The sequence below is a fragment of the Bufo gargarizans genome, chromosome 3 (assembly GCF_014858855.1).
Source record: "Bufo gargarizans isolate SCDJY-AF-19 chromosome 3, ASM1485885v1, whole genome shotgun sequence".
In the NCBI taxonomy this organism is placed as follows: Eukaryota; Metazoa; Chordata; class Amphibia; order Anura; family Bufonidae; genus Bufo; species Bufo gargarizans.
The window spans coordinates 485,461,057-485,474,832 of NC_058082.1; the positions used below are offsets into that span (position 1 = coordinate 485,461,057).

General features: G+C 42.1%; 1 protein-coding gene across 3 annotated transcripts in view; it reads left to right on the forward strand.

The window, feature by feature from the left end:
- The window catches only part of LOC122932454 (protein moonraker-like), a 36,759-nt gene that overhangs the window by 8,616 nt on the left and 14,367 nt on the right, over window positions 1–13,776 (forward strand). For 2 of the 3 annotated variants that reach the window (XM_044286866.1, XM_044286867.1), the window contains exons 5-8: window positions 7,715–7,930; window positions 8,022–8,223; window positions 12,122–12,306; window positions 13,392–13,549. In XM_044286866.1, coding sequence (XP_044142801.1) covers window positions 7,715–7,930; window positions 8,022–8,223; window positions 12,122–12,306; window positions 13,392–13,549 — 761 coding nt within the window. Of the gene's footprint in view, window positions 1–7,690; window positions 7,931–8,021; window positions 8,224–12,121; window positions 12,307–13,391; window positions 13,550–13,776 lie in introns of all 3 variants that reach the window. The other variant, XM_044286865.1, reaches the window with a different exon arrangement.

Consider the following 13,776-nt stretch of genomic DNA (forward strand, 5'->3'; position numbering starts at 1 on the left):
ACAACTGCAAAATCTGTCTGTCTGTACATGTGTGTAAAATCGCACCTGCACAAAGTACAACAAAGCCTCCTAGAGCTACATGGCACTAAAATATATTGATGCCAAAATGCTCAGAGCAAAAATAAAAACACTGGAGGAGTTTCCCATAGCAACCAATCAGATTCCATCTTTAATTTTCCAAAGGAGCTGTGAAAAATAAAAGTGGAATCTGATTGGTTGCTATGAGCAAGTAATCCAGTTCTATTGAGCACCAGTTTGATAAATCCCCACTGTTCTGGTCCTCAAAGGCAAAATTGGCCAAGTCCTCAAGGAGTAAGGGTCCATTCTGTCGGGGATATAAGGCAAATGCTTTATATTAGGCTACTTTCACACTTTTGCAGTCACCGGAACTGCCTGCCGGATCAGGCAATCTGCATGCAAACGGACAGCATTTGTAGACTGATCCGGATGCGGATCCGTCTCACAAATGCATTGCAAGAACGTCATACGGACAAACTGATCCGTTTTCTATTTTTATTTTCATTTTTACCGGACGGATCAGGCATTCCGGGAACTGATCTGGAATTTTGGACATAGAAAATACCGCAGCATGCTGCGGTATTTATCTCCATCCTGAAAAGGCTAAAAGACTGAACTGAAGACATCCTGAACGGATTTCTCTCTATTCGGAATGCATGGGGATGAAACTGATCAGTTCTTTTCCGGTATTGAGCCCCTAGGACGGTACTCAATGCCGTAAAAGAATAACGCTAGTGTGAAAGTACCCTAAAAGAAAGGATCAAAGAAAAAAATTCAAAGGGAATTGATCCTAGAAGCGAACATATAAAACACCTTCAAAATAATTTGTTGTTAATTTAATTATGTTGTGCAATCAGTGAAATATGGTACAATAGTCTATGCAAAAATATAAATGATTTATTATACAATAACTTAAAATCAATGCTTAATGAATGTGAAACTCAATAATATGCAATAACACACAGTGGTATGCAGTACCCAAAATTCGACACTAGATGGCTCTAACAGAATACCAGCATTCCATATCACTTCTTAAAGGGCTTCTGTCACCCCACTAAACGCATATTATTATTTTTTTGTCTACTTATAATCCCTATCCTGCCATATTGCCATAAATTATGTTATTAATAATTTTCGTTCAGTAGATTTAGCCAAAAACTTACTTTTATGATATGCTAATTACCTTTCTACCAGCAAGTAGGGCGTCTACTTGCTGGCGTAGCAGCCGCAGAAAACTGCCCTCTCCTTCTGTTGATTGACAGGGCCAGCAGCGATCTCCTCCTCCGGCCGGCCCTGTCAGCATTTCAAAAATCGCGCGCCTGTGTTGATTTGGCGCAGGCGCTCTGAGAGAAGGAGACTCGCCTCCTCAGCACTCCCTCAGTGCGCCTGCGCCGATGACGTCACCGAAAGTGAAGACGTCATCTGCGCAGTCGCACTGAGGGAGTGCTGAGGAGGCGAGCCTCTTTCTCTCAGAGCGCCTGCGCCGAATCAACACAGGCGCGCGATTTTTGAAATGCTGACAGGGCCGGCCGGAGGAGGAGATCGCGGCTGGCCCTGTCAATCAACAGAAGGAGGGGCGGTTTTCTGCGGCTGCTACCAGCAAGTAGACGCCCTACTTGCTGGTAGAAAGGTAATTAGCATATGATAAAAGTAAGTTTTTGGCTAAATCTACTGAACGAAAATTATTAATAACATGATATATGGCAGGATAGGGATTATAAGTAGACAAAAAAAAATGCGTTTAGTGGGGTGACAGAAGCCCTTTAAACATAAAAATGTCATACAAGCCGTCTCGACCACAATTATGAGATATTTATCAGATGATAATGTACAATAAACTCAACAATGATTAGGACAGATACGAACCCTTGCTTTGCTCAAACTATAACCAATCTCTGATATCTGGTATTATTGCTACACAAATGATAAATTATCAAGCCTGATATGACTATAGAAAGAATATTCCAATCAGAGATTCCCTCTGATAATCAATATTAGATCTTTTATTCAGTAATATGCATTTTTACTGAATAGTGATAATATTGATGTAGTACATCTAACATTACACATCCGCAATAAAGCGGGATTTTCCTAAATGTCAAGCTAAATAATTCAATCAATACTAGATATAATAAAATTATACGTTACCCGAGTGAAAATAATATGCAGAGTCTAAAGGAAGTCAGCTCTAAAGTCCGTTCTGATCATTGGGATTTTTCTCCTGGGGTCTCTCCTTTCTTTCCTTGTTTGTGTCTTCTGTTGCTCCCTGTTCTTTCCTGTTGCTGTCCTCTCCCTTCGTGTGTGTGTTTGTGGTTTATGATCACAAACTTATCAGTTAGACACAGCTTCCTAACTTGGAGTTTTCCAATCATTGTCGGTTAGGCGTGTACATATGATAATAACTGTGATGTCACTATCACCCAGAATGCATTTCAGCTGTTCGTGCAATGTTACCTATTGATACCTAGGTGGCACTATTGCATAAGCTACTAGCATCATCACCACTATTAAGGGTTTAACTGTCCAGGTCTGATTTCTTACATTCTATACACATAATATATGGAATCCTAAATCAGAGTTGAGAGATTATTTTTGACACTTAAACGCATTAAGGCCTAGCCTTTGTGATGCCATTTAGACTTTTCCCATATTCTAAAATGTATGTACTGATAAGAATATAATGGACCTTGTACTCTCTGAGATGCGTCTCCTCTGTTACTCCAACGGTTGGTTAATTGTTAGTTAAAATAAGAATCTTACTAACAATTTTACACCTAAAATATTTCTCACCATGCTTTAGGAGTGTATGCATTCCTAGTGCAAAATATATAAGATAATAAAAGCATTGGCAATACAATACAAAATAATATATGTACTATTGATTGTCTTATACTAAAACTTAATGTTCATTATACATATACATCACAGATGGACATTAAACCATAGGGATAATTGGTTCCATACACATCTAGAGAATATCCTTATTTCAGTCATAAATTTATAAGGATACAAGAATGACTCTTCTCAAACCGGTACATCTTATAGAAAAGAAATCTTATGAACCGTGTCCTTTCCATGAACCTGTTTCGGCCTACTTTTAAATACATACACAATGGTGAATATAACACACTATGGCCTATTCTTTATCAAAGCCGCTATAATTAGGATATTTTGATATAAATGTTGTACACCTATGAAAAAGCACAACAATTCACACGTCGAAGTGTTTTGCGATCCGCAAATTGCAGGTCTGCAAAACACGGACACCGGCCATATGTGGTCTGCATTTTGTGAACCGCACATTGCCGGCACTATAATGGAAATGCCTTTTCTTGTCCATGTCTGCGGACAAGAATAGGACATGCTCTATTTTTTTTTTTTTTTTTTGCGGGGCCACAGAACGGAAGTGCGGATGCAGACAGCACAGTGTGTGCTGTTCACATCTTTTGCAGCCCCATTGAAAATAAATGGATGCGGACCCATTTAGCGGACATTTGAATGGACTCTTAGAGGACCTTTTTATCAGTTTGTACTTTCTAAAATCAATACCTGGCACTGTAGGCCAAGATTAGACGCTGTGATATAGCTACTTGTTTGTTCTGATCCGCTGTGCCACTGAGGCCCACTTCTGTTTTGCTGCCCTGTATGCTAATCAATATCATCGGTACAGGGAGGAGGAGACTGACGCGTTTCTCAGTGGGCGTCTCCTCCTTGGCTGTTGCGCGGTCCAATTGCAGCGGATCGCGTCACAGCCGGGGAGAAGGTGAGCTGTTTTTTCTCTGGCTGTGACGTGGTCAGTTGCGATTAGACCGCGCCATAACCAAGGAGAAGGCCCACTGAGAAACGCGGCCGTCTCCTCCTCCCCGTATTGATTAGCACACAAGGAAGCAAAACAGAATGGGGCACAGGGGGGCAACAGAGCAGCGTATGAGAAAACAAATGGCGATATCACATCTCCTAATCTTGGCCAGCTATTGATTTTAGGAAGTACGAACTGATGAAAGGTTCTCTTTAACCCCTTAAGGACTTAGGACGTATCGGTACGGCATGGTTCCCGAGTCCTTAAGGACCCATGACGTACCGGTACGTCATGAGTTTAAAATAAGATTGCGGCGCCCCGGGGGTTAATCCAAACGGGATTTCGGCTGAAATCATTCAGCCGGCATCCTGTCACAACGCCGAGGGGGATCATGTGACCCCCCCGTATCGGCGATCGCAGCAAACCGCAGGTCAATTCAGACCTGCGGTTTGCTGCGCTTTTAGCCGATTCTGATCCCCGCGGTCTCTGACCGCGGGGATCAAACGTTAAAATGCCAGAAATTAAGTTTTTATTAACCCCCCTGCACCCCTGAATGATATTATGTGGGTGGGAGGTGCAGGGGGGGTGTCGCAGGCGGTGCGGGAGGCGGGCGGTGCGGGAGGCGGGATCACGATCCCCCGCCCGCCTCCCCTTGAATAATCGTTGGCTTCTAGTGGGTATACCAGGGTGCCAGCACATTGCTGGCACCCTGGTATAAACGGCTGACATCGGTGATGCGATGTCAGCCGTTTAACCCTTTCCATACAGCGGTCCGTACGGACCGCTGTATGGAAAAGGTTAACAGGTCAGGGAGCTCCCTCCCTCTCCCATCGGGGGCTGCTGTGCCTTTGCAGCCCCCCGATGGGAGAGGGAGAGAGCTCCCAGGCAGCCCCCCGACAGACCCGTCCTTACCCTTCCCCGTCTGCGAAGTTCTGAACACTACTGAGCAGACGGGGAAGGTTCCCATGGCAACAGGACGCCTTCTCAGGCATCCTGCTGTCCATGGTGCTGAACAGATCTGTGCTGAAAGCAGAGATCTGTTCAGACAAAGTGGTAAGTAAAATACAGTACAATATATATTGTACAGTACTGTATTATACAGACATCAGACCCACTGGATCTTCAAGAACCAAGTGGGTCTGGGTCAAAAAAAATGTAAAAAAAAAGTGAAAAAAGTTAAGATAAAAAAAAAAACATTTATCACTGAATAAAAATAAAATACACTACACATATTGGGTATCGCCGCGTCCGTAACGACCTGATCTATAAAACGGTCATGTTACTTTCCCCGCACGGTGAACGCCATAAAAAAAAATAAAAAAAACTATGAGAAAATTGAAATTTTGCCCACCTTACTTCCCAAAAAAGGTAATAAAAGTGATCAAAAAAGTCGCATTTACGCCAAAATAGTACCAATCAAACCGTCATCTCATCCCGCAAAAATCATACCCTACCCAAGATAATCGCCCAAAAACTGAAAAAACTATGGCTCTTAGACTATGGAAACACTAAAACATGATTTTTTTTGTTTCAAAAATGAAATCATTGTGTAAAACTTAAATAAAATAAAAAAAGTATACATATTAGGTATCGACGCGTCCGTATCGACCAGCTCTATAAAAATATCACATGACCTAACCCCTCAGATGACCACCGTAAAAAAATAAAAATAAAAACGGTGTAAAAAAAGCCATTTTTTGCCATCTTACATCACAAAAAGTGTAATGGCAAGCGATCAAAAAGTCATATGCACCCCAAAATAGTGTCAATCAAACCGTCATCTCATCCCGCAAAAAATGAGACCCTACTTAAGATAATTGCCCAAAAACTGAAAAAACTATGGCTCTTAGACTATGGAGACACTAAAACATTTTTTTTGTTTTAAAAATGAAATCATTGTGTAAAACTTACATAAATAAAAAAAATTGTATACATATTAGGTATCGCCACGTCCGTGACAACCTGCTCTATAAAAATACCACATGATCTAACCTGTCAGATGAATTTTGTAAATAACAAAAAATAAAAAGGTGCCAAAAAATCTATTTCTTGTTACCTTGCCGCACAAAAAAGTGTAATATAGAGCAACCAAAAATCATATGTACCCTACACTAGTACCAACAAAACTGCCACCCTATCCCGTAGTTTCTAAAATGGGGTCACTTTTATGGAGTTTCTACTCTAGGGGTGCATCAGGGGGGCTTCAAATGGGACATGGTGTCAAAAAACCAGTCCAGCAAAATCTGCCTTCCAAAAACCGTATGGCATTCCTTTCCTTCTGCGCCCTTCCGTGTGCCCGTACAGCGGTTTACGACCACATATGGGGTGTTTCTGTAAACTACAGAATCAGGGCCATAAATAATGAGTTTTTTTGGCTGTTAACCCTTGCTTTGTAACTGGGAAAAAAATATTAAAATGGAAAATCTGCCCAAAAAGTGAAATTTTGAAATTGTATCTCTATTTTCCATTAAATCTTGTGCAACACCTAAAGGGTTAACAAAGTTTGTAAAATCAGTTTTGAATACCTTGAGGGGTGTAGTTTCTTAGATGGGGTCACTTTTATGGAGTTTCTACTCTAGAGGTGCATCAGGGGGGCTTCAAATGGGACATGGTGTCAAAAAACCAGTCCAGCAAAATCTGCCTTCCAAAAACCATACGGCGCACCTTTCCCTCTACGCCCCGCTGTGTGGCCGTACAGTAGTTTACGGCCACATATGGGGTGTTTCTGTAAACGGCAGAGTCAGGGCAATAAAGATAAGGTCTTGTTTGACTGTTAACCCTTGCTTTGTTAGTAGAAAAAATGGGTTAAAATGGAAAATTAGGCAAAAAAATGAAATTCTCAAATTTCATCCCCATTTGCCAATAACTCTTGTGCAACACCTAAAGGGTTAACGAAGTTTGTAAAATCAGTTTTGAATACCTTGAGGGGTGTAGTTTATAGAATGGGGTCATTTTTGGGCAGTTTCTATTATGTAAGCCTCGCAAAGTGACTTCAGACCTGTAGTGGTCCCTAAAAATTGGGTTTTTGTAAATTTCTGAAAAATTTCAAGATTTGCTTCTAAACTTCTAAGCCTTGTAACATCCCCAAAAAATAAAATATCATTCCCAAAATGCTGCAAACATGAAGTAGACATATGGGGAATGTAAAGTCATCAAAATTTTTGGGGGTATTGCTATGTATTACAGAAGTAGAGAAACTGAAACTTTGAAATTTGCAAATTTTTTCAAAATTTTTGGTAAATATGGTATTTTTTTATCCAAAAAAATTAACTTTTTTGACCCAATTTTTGCAGTGTCATGAAGTACAATATGTGACGAAAAAACAATCTCAGAACGGCCTGGATAAGTCAAAGCGTTTTAAAGTTATCAGCACTTAAAGTGACACTGGTCAGATTTGCAAAAAATGGCCAAGTCCTTAAGGTGAAATAGAGCTGAGTCCTTAAGGGGTTAAAGAGAACCTGTCACCACAAAATGCAGTGCAGTCTGCGGGCAGCATGTTATAGAGCAGGAGGAGCTGAGCAGATTCGTATATAGTTGTATGGGAAAAGTTTTAGTAAAATAATGTAATTTATACATTTTAATTCTGCTTTTTCTACCTCCAGTTGTGCACAGGGGAGGTGTTCTCAGTGATCGATGCTTTCCTTGATAAGTGTGTATACAGAGATGGCGGTCATTTACTGATGGTTGTGTGCAGGGTTAGTCTTAAGTTCAGAAAAAGCAGGAATATAAAACATAGGTTACAAGTTTTACTGGATCTTGTTCCCACTAAACTATAAATGAATCTGCTCAGCTCCTCCTGCTCTATAACACGCTGCCTGCAGATTACGCAGCATTTTGGGGTGATATTCTTATAATAATCACTGAATTCTACAGTTTGGTTCCCCCCCTCCCATTCAGTCTCGTGCCATGTCCAGACTGGCAGCTGTTCACCGTGGAGCCATTCGTGCCCTGCAGATATTCATCACTCAGCTGAGTGAACGGGGCGAGCAACAGATTCCTTCTCTCTACAAGGAGCTTGGCCACATCATCCGTCAGTTATCACTCTGCACCGCAAAGCTTGACGCTGGTCCTGCTGCTTCCAATCTGATTATCTCAATTCTCCAGCAAGTCGAGGTAACCGCAGGCGCCCATTCTTCAGACACTTGGCCAGGTGGCTCCTGAATTTGCTTTTACCAATGTTCCCCATATTTTCTTGTCCACCCAGGACTTGGATGTACTTCTTGAAGCTAAAATGTCTTCAGATGCAAGGAGGCCATTGCCCGATACAGCTGCGGCTAGACCTCCACCTGTTATTAAGGTTTCCCGAAATACTGCGTCACCTGTTAGAGACGTTCATTATCCCCCGCCTGTTCATAAAGCGATAGAGCCGCACGAAGAGAGTCATGTGATTAGACGCCTTGCGCTTGGTAAGTGATCCGTATTCTCCTTACTTTATACATTACGTTTCTAACCTCCCCATGAAGTGAAGTTGTTTTATAGGTGTTCAGTTTGGTGGGTGTTCCTGGTTGTACTTGAATGTGTTATGCCATAAATATTTCAAATCTAGTAGCCAGAATATGTAGAAGATTACACCTCTGATAATGCTATGAAGGGAGAACAGCGAGTGAGTCCAGAAGATGCACCATTGGTTAATGATATTTTATCCATTTTTGACCTGCCACATTTCTGTCCTTGGCCTAACTTACAGAGGTCATTGTGCAGGGAGGGGGAGTAGGTGAGCTGTGAAGATCACCTACTGTTAATGGGGTAACCATGTCAGGGCTCCAGATGGCGACCAAAATGGTCGCCAATGCGACTAAGAATTTACAAATGGCGACAAGACTTTTTAGTCTTGTCGCCATTTGCGACTAGACCCTCCGCGGCAGCTCTGCAGTAGAACAGCGACGGGCACAGGAGCTGATAGTTCTCTGCCCCGCCGCCGCCGATGTTCTCCTCAGTCTGTCAGCTCGGTCACAGCACACAGACAACAGCAGAGACGCTGGCAGCAGGGAGGGGAGGGGCTCGGGAGCAGTGTAATCTGATCCTAGAGTGGAAGCTGCTTCTGCCAGCCCCTCCCCGCCCACCAACCAATCAGCTGAGGCAAGGCGAGCACTAGCAGCTCTGAGTCACTGACACAAGTACAGGGAGAAAGAATCGAATGAGTCACAGGTGAAAAGAACTAAAGATCCGACTTGTGACTCATTCGATTCTTTCTTAGACTCCCTGTACAGTGTGCCCCCCCCAACACCCCAGTATAAGAAACATTGGTGGCACAGTGTGCCCCCCAACACCCCAGTATAAGAAACATTGGTGGCACAGTGTGCCCCCCCCCCACAGTATAAGAAACATTGGTGGCTCAGTGGGAAGTGCCAATGAGGGTTAAAAAATAACTTTAAAAAATTAACTCACCTCCTCCAGTTGATCGCGTAGCTGTCGGTCTCCTGTTCTGTCTTCAGGACCTGTGGTGATGTCACTGAGCTCATCACATGGTCCATTACCATGGTGATGAATCATGTGATGTATCATGTGATGAGCACAGTGATGTCACCACAGGTCCTTTGACAGGTCCTGAAGAAAGAACAGGAAATGATCAATTGGAGGAGGTGAGTTAATTTTTATTTTTTAACCCTCATTGGCACTCCCCACTGCGCCACCAATGTTAATTATATTGAGGGGGGGGGGCACACTGCGCCACCAATGTTTATTATACTGGGGTGTTGGGGGGGGGGGGGTGTGCACACTGCGCCACCAATGTTTATTATATTGAGGGGGGGCACACTGCGCCCCCCCAATGTTTATTATACTGGGGTGTTGGGGGGGTAATGTTTATTATATTGAGGGGGGCACACTGCGCCACCAATGTTTACTATACTAGGGTGTTGGGGGGGGGGGGGTGCGCACTGCGCCACCAATGTTTATTATATTGAGGGGGGCACACTGCGCCACCAATGTTTATTATATTAGGAAGGCACACTGCGCCACCAATGTTTATCATACTGGGGTGTTGGGGGGCGCACTGCGCCACCAATGTTTATTATATTGACCTTCTACTATGCATTCTGTATTAAAGAATGCTATTATTTTCCCTTAGAACCATGTTATAAGGAAAAATAATACAGTGAATAGACTTTCATCCTAGCAACCATGAGTGAAAATCGCACCGCATCCGTACTTTCTTGCGGATGCTTGCGATTTTCACGCAGCCCCATTCACTTCTATAGAGCATGCTGCGATTTTCACGCAACGCACAAGTGATGTGTGAAAATCACCGCTCATGTGCACAGCCCCATAGAAGTGAATGGGTCCGGATTTAGTGCGGGTGCATTCCGGTATTTTGAATGCCAGATCCGGCACTAATACATTCCTATGGGAAAAAATGCTGGATCCGGCATTCAGGCAAATCTTCAGTTTTTTTCGTCTGAGAGAAAACCGTAGCATGCTGCAGTTTTATCTTTTGCCTGATCAGTCAAAATGACTGAACTGAGGACCTCCTGATGCATCCTGAACGGATTGCTCTCCATTCAGAATGCATGGGGATATGCCTGATCAGTTCTTTTCCGGTATTGAGCCCCTAGGACTGAACTCTATGCCGGAAAAGAAAAACGCTAGTGTGAAAGTACCCTAAAATATTAAGTTTAAATCCCCCCTTTCCCAATTTTACATATAAAATATATAAACAATAAATAAATAAACATATTACATAGCGCTGTCCAAACTATTAAATTATTAAAAAATGTCTCCTATGCGGTGAGCATTCGCCATAGTCACCTTGTCACCCCAAAAAATAGGATAGGACTGTTCTATTATGGGCCGAATGTTTCATAAAATGCGAAATGCACGCAGCTTTTTTTGGTGTTTTTTTTTTTTTTTTTTTTTTTTTTTGCGCGGTATTGAGTATCGCAATACTTTTTTATGGTGACGAAAGCGAATCAAAATTTTGGTATCAAAACAACCCTATGCCGATCTGATCGGCGTAGCGTTGTCACGATACCAAAATTTTTATTCGGTCTCGATTTGGCGACTAAAAATTTGATTTGGCTCCTAAATTTTTCAGTTCAGGAGCCAATGGCTACTAGGTATTTTTTTTAGTCTGGAGCACTGCATGTGTTATGTACAGTTGAAACGCGAAAAATTTGAATATCGTGCAAAAGTTCATTTATTTCAGTAATGCAACTTAAAAGGTGAAACTAACCTATGAGATAGACTCATTACATGCAAAGTGAGATATTTAAAGCCTTTGTTATATTTTGGATGATTAGGGATTACAGTTTATGAAACCCCAAAGTCTCAATTTTGAGGTACCCTTTGCTCAGGGGGTATGGATTAATTAGCTGACTACAGTGTGACACTTTGAGCCTAGAATATTGAACCTTTTCACAAAATTCTAATTTTAAGCAGCATTAATTTGCATTACTGAAATAAATGGACTTTTGCACGATATTCTAATTTTTCGAGTTTCACCTGTATGTATAGGTGTTACATTTCATAATATGACTGATGAAAACTGGTATCTACACAATGGGCATTGTCAGCCTGTAAGCATGGCCAATGTGAAAACTTCAGAATTTCATATTTTTTTATTTTTTTTTTTTAAATGTAGATAGTGGCATGTGAAATTAAGCACTTTTGGCGAAATAATATTATTATATATATATATTTTTTTAAACACCTTTTAAATAAAAACTAGATGAACAAAATAGGTCCTTTTCTGGTGGCATATTCCCGTTACTTACAAGAAGGCTTTGGCCAGTTGTGGTATTGTTTAATCTGCCCTTTTGCATATTAGGCTACTTTCACACTTGCGTTCGGGGCTCCGCTTGTGAGCTCCGTTTGAAGGCTCTCGCAAGCGGCCCCAAACAGATCCGTACGGCCCCAATGCATTCTGAGTGGATGCGGATCCGCTCAGAATGCATCAGTCTGGCACCGTTTGTCCTCCGCTCAGCAGGTGGACACCTGAACGCTGCTTGCAGCGTTTGGATGTCCGCCTGGCCGTGCGGAGGCAAACGGATCCGTCCAGACTTACAATGGAAGTCAATGGGGGCGGATCCGTTTGAAGGTGACACAATATGGTGCAATTTTCAAACGGATTCGTCCCCCATTGACTTTCAATGTAAAGTCTGGACGGATCCGTCTGCAGCTACTTTCACACTTAGAATTTATTTTACAATATAATGCAGACGGATCCGTTCTGAACGGATCCATCGTCTGCATTATATAAGCGGATCCGTTCAGAACGCAAGTGTGAAAGTAGCCTTAGACAATGATGTTTCTCTCACATAGGTATGTTGAACAAAAACGGCTATGTTCCCATTTTGCTTTCTTTAGATGACCCTCCTGAATCAATGAGTGTTGCAGCCCAGACAGACCAACAACCATCCCCTCCAGAAAGGCGATTGGCACTGAAGTCAGGTCTGAAAGCGCTGATTCAAGCTGGACACCTGAAGGGGCTACACAGAAGTGGGGTGGGACAGAACAAGAGCAAAGGAGTGCTGATTCCTCAGAGACCTAAGGTACATAATACTGGTGGCTGCTTGTGTAAATGTTCCGACATGCTGAGTCTAAATGCTGTTTTTACCAAAATCCTTCCGACCCCGGGAAAACACTTTGCACAAGGTGGATGTGGTCACCATGCTTCACTATTATATATCACAGACCTCTTCTCTCCGGTGTTCGGATTTGTAATGTGAATTCAAAAGATTTGAGAATGTATAACCTTATGTGATTAAATATAAGATAACACAGACAAATCACATACTGAATAATAAAAAGTAAATAAACATCACTAGCCTGAATGGGCAATATGGGGTAGGGCTCTGGTCGACCATGCTATAACACATGGCTGTCTACCACGTTTTAAAACATGACCGACACACCAGGGTGTACAAGAGATCGAGCAAATCAATGTCATCCTACCTAGCATGAAGTTCCAAGTGGAGTCCCCATAATTGTCTGAGCAGACCACAGTTATTCTCATCAACCCATCCTCCAGTGTCCAACACAAGTCCTTCTCCATGATCATGTACTTGGTGTATACCTGGTCGTCCTATCTATGATATTGTATAGGGTGCATACTTTTGCATCCTCTGATCCTATTCTCACCTTGACGAAATCCTCTGGAACATTCTAAGATCAAGGCTGTATCTTCCAAAGCATGAACGAGAAAATTGTACTTTTGTTCTTACCGTGTTATGGACCCAGTACAGACCCGTTCCTTTTTTTAATGTTCGCTTGTGTCAGTTTCCTATTTGGGACTTCTTACTGCTGGTCAATATTTCCTACATTGTTTTCTTTTCTCCGAATTTATGTTTCCACCTTTTCATTCAGTATAATTCTCTTCTTACCCCTACTGTTCTAGTACAGGCTGGTTTAGCTCATTGGCTAGTAGAAGCCAGCACTTAATGTCACCTCCTAGTGATAGCAGCTATACCCAAGGTCAAGACCATATCCCTCGATGACTAGATGAGTAAAAGGATTTTATGCTAACAGCAAAAATCCTTTTTTTTTTTTTTTGTTTGATAAAAGAAACACAGTTTAGTAGGTGTAAGTTTGCTATGCTTTGTAGAATCTCAAATAACTAACTATAATGTCCTCCTAGGGCTTCCGACAGTCACGAAAGACAGACCCATCCCAACGGTCACATTTTCAGGAGAAAACTGTGTCATTCAAGCTGAAGGAGACTCGTCCAGTTGTCAAAGAGAAGAAAACTCCTTGGGTACCTCCGAGCCCAAAATCTCCTTCATCTTCCCCAAAAAGGTCATTTATGGAAGTAACTATGAGAATACAGCAAGGCTGAGCATAGACATGAGATTTCAACAGATTAATGCCACTAAAAGAGAAAACACCTAGTGTGGCAGCTCATGTCCACATAGTGGCTGAAAAAAAACCTGGACAAAAGAACAAAGTTTTGACATTGTCTGTTGGTTATCGGTTGCTTGCATTAAAGGTCATGACCAATAACTGGATGAAAACGCGGTTCTTCT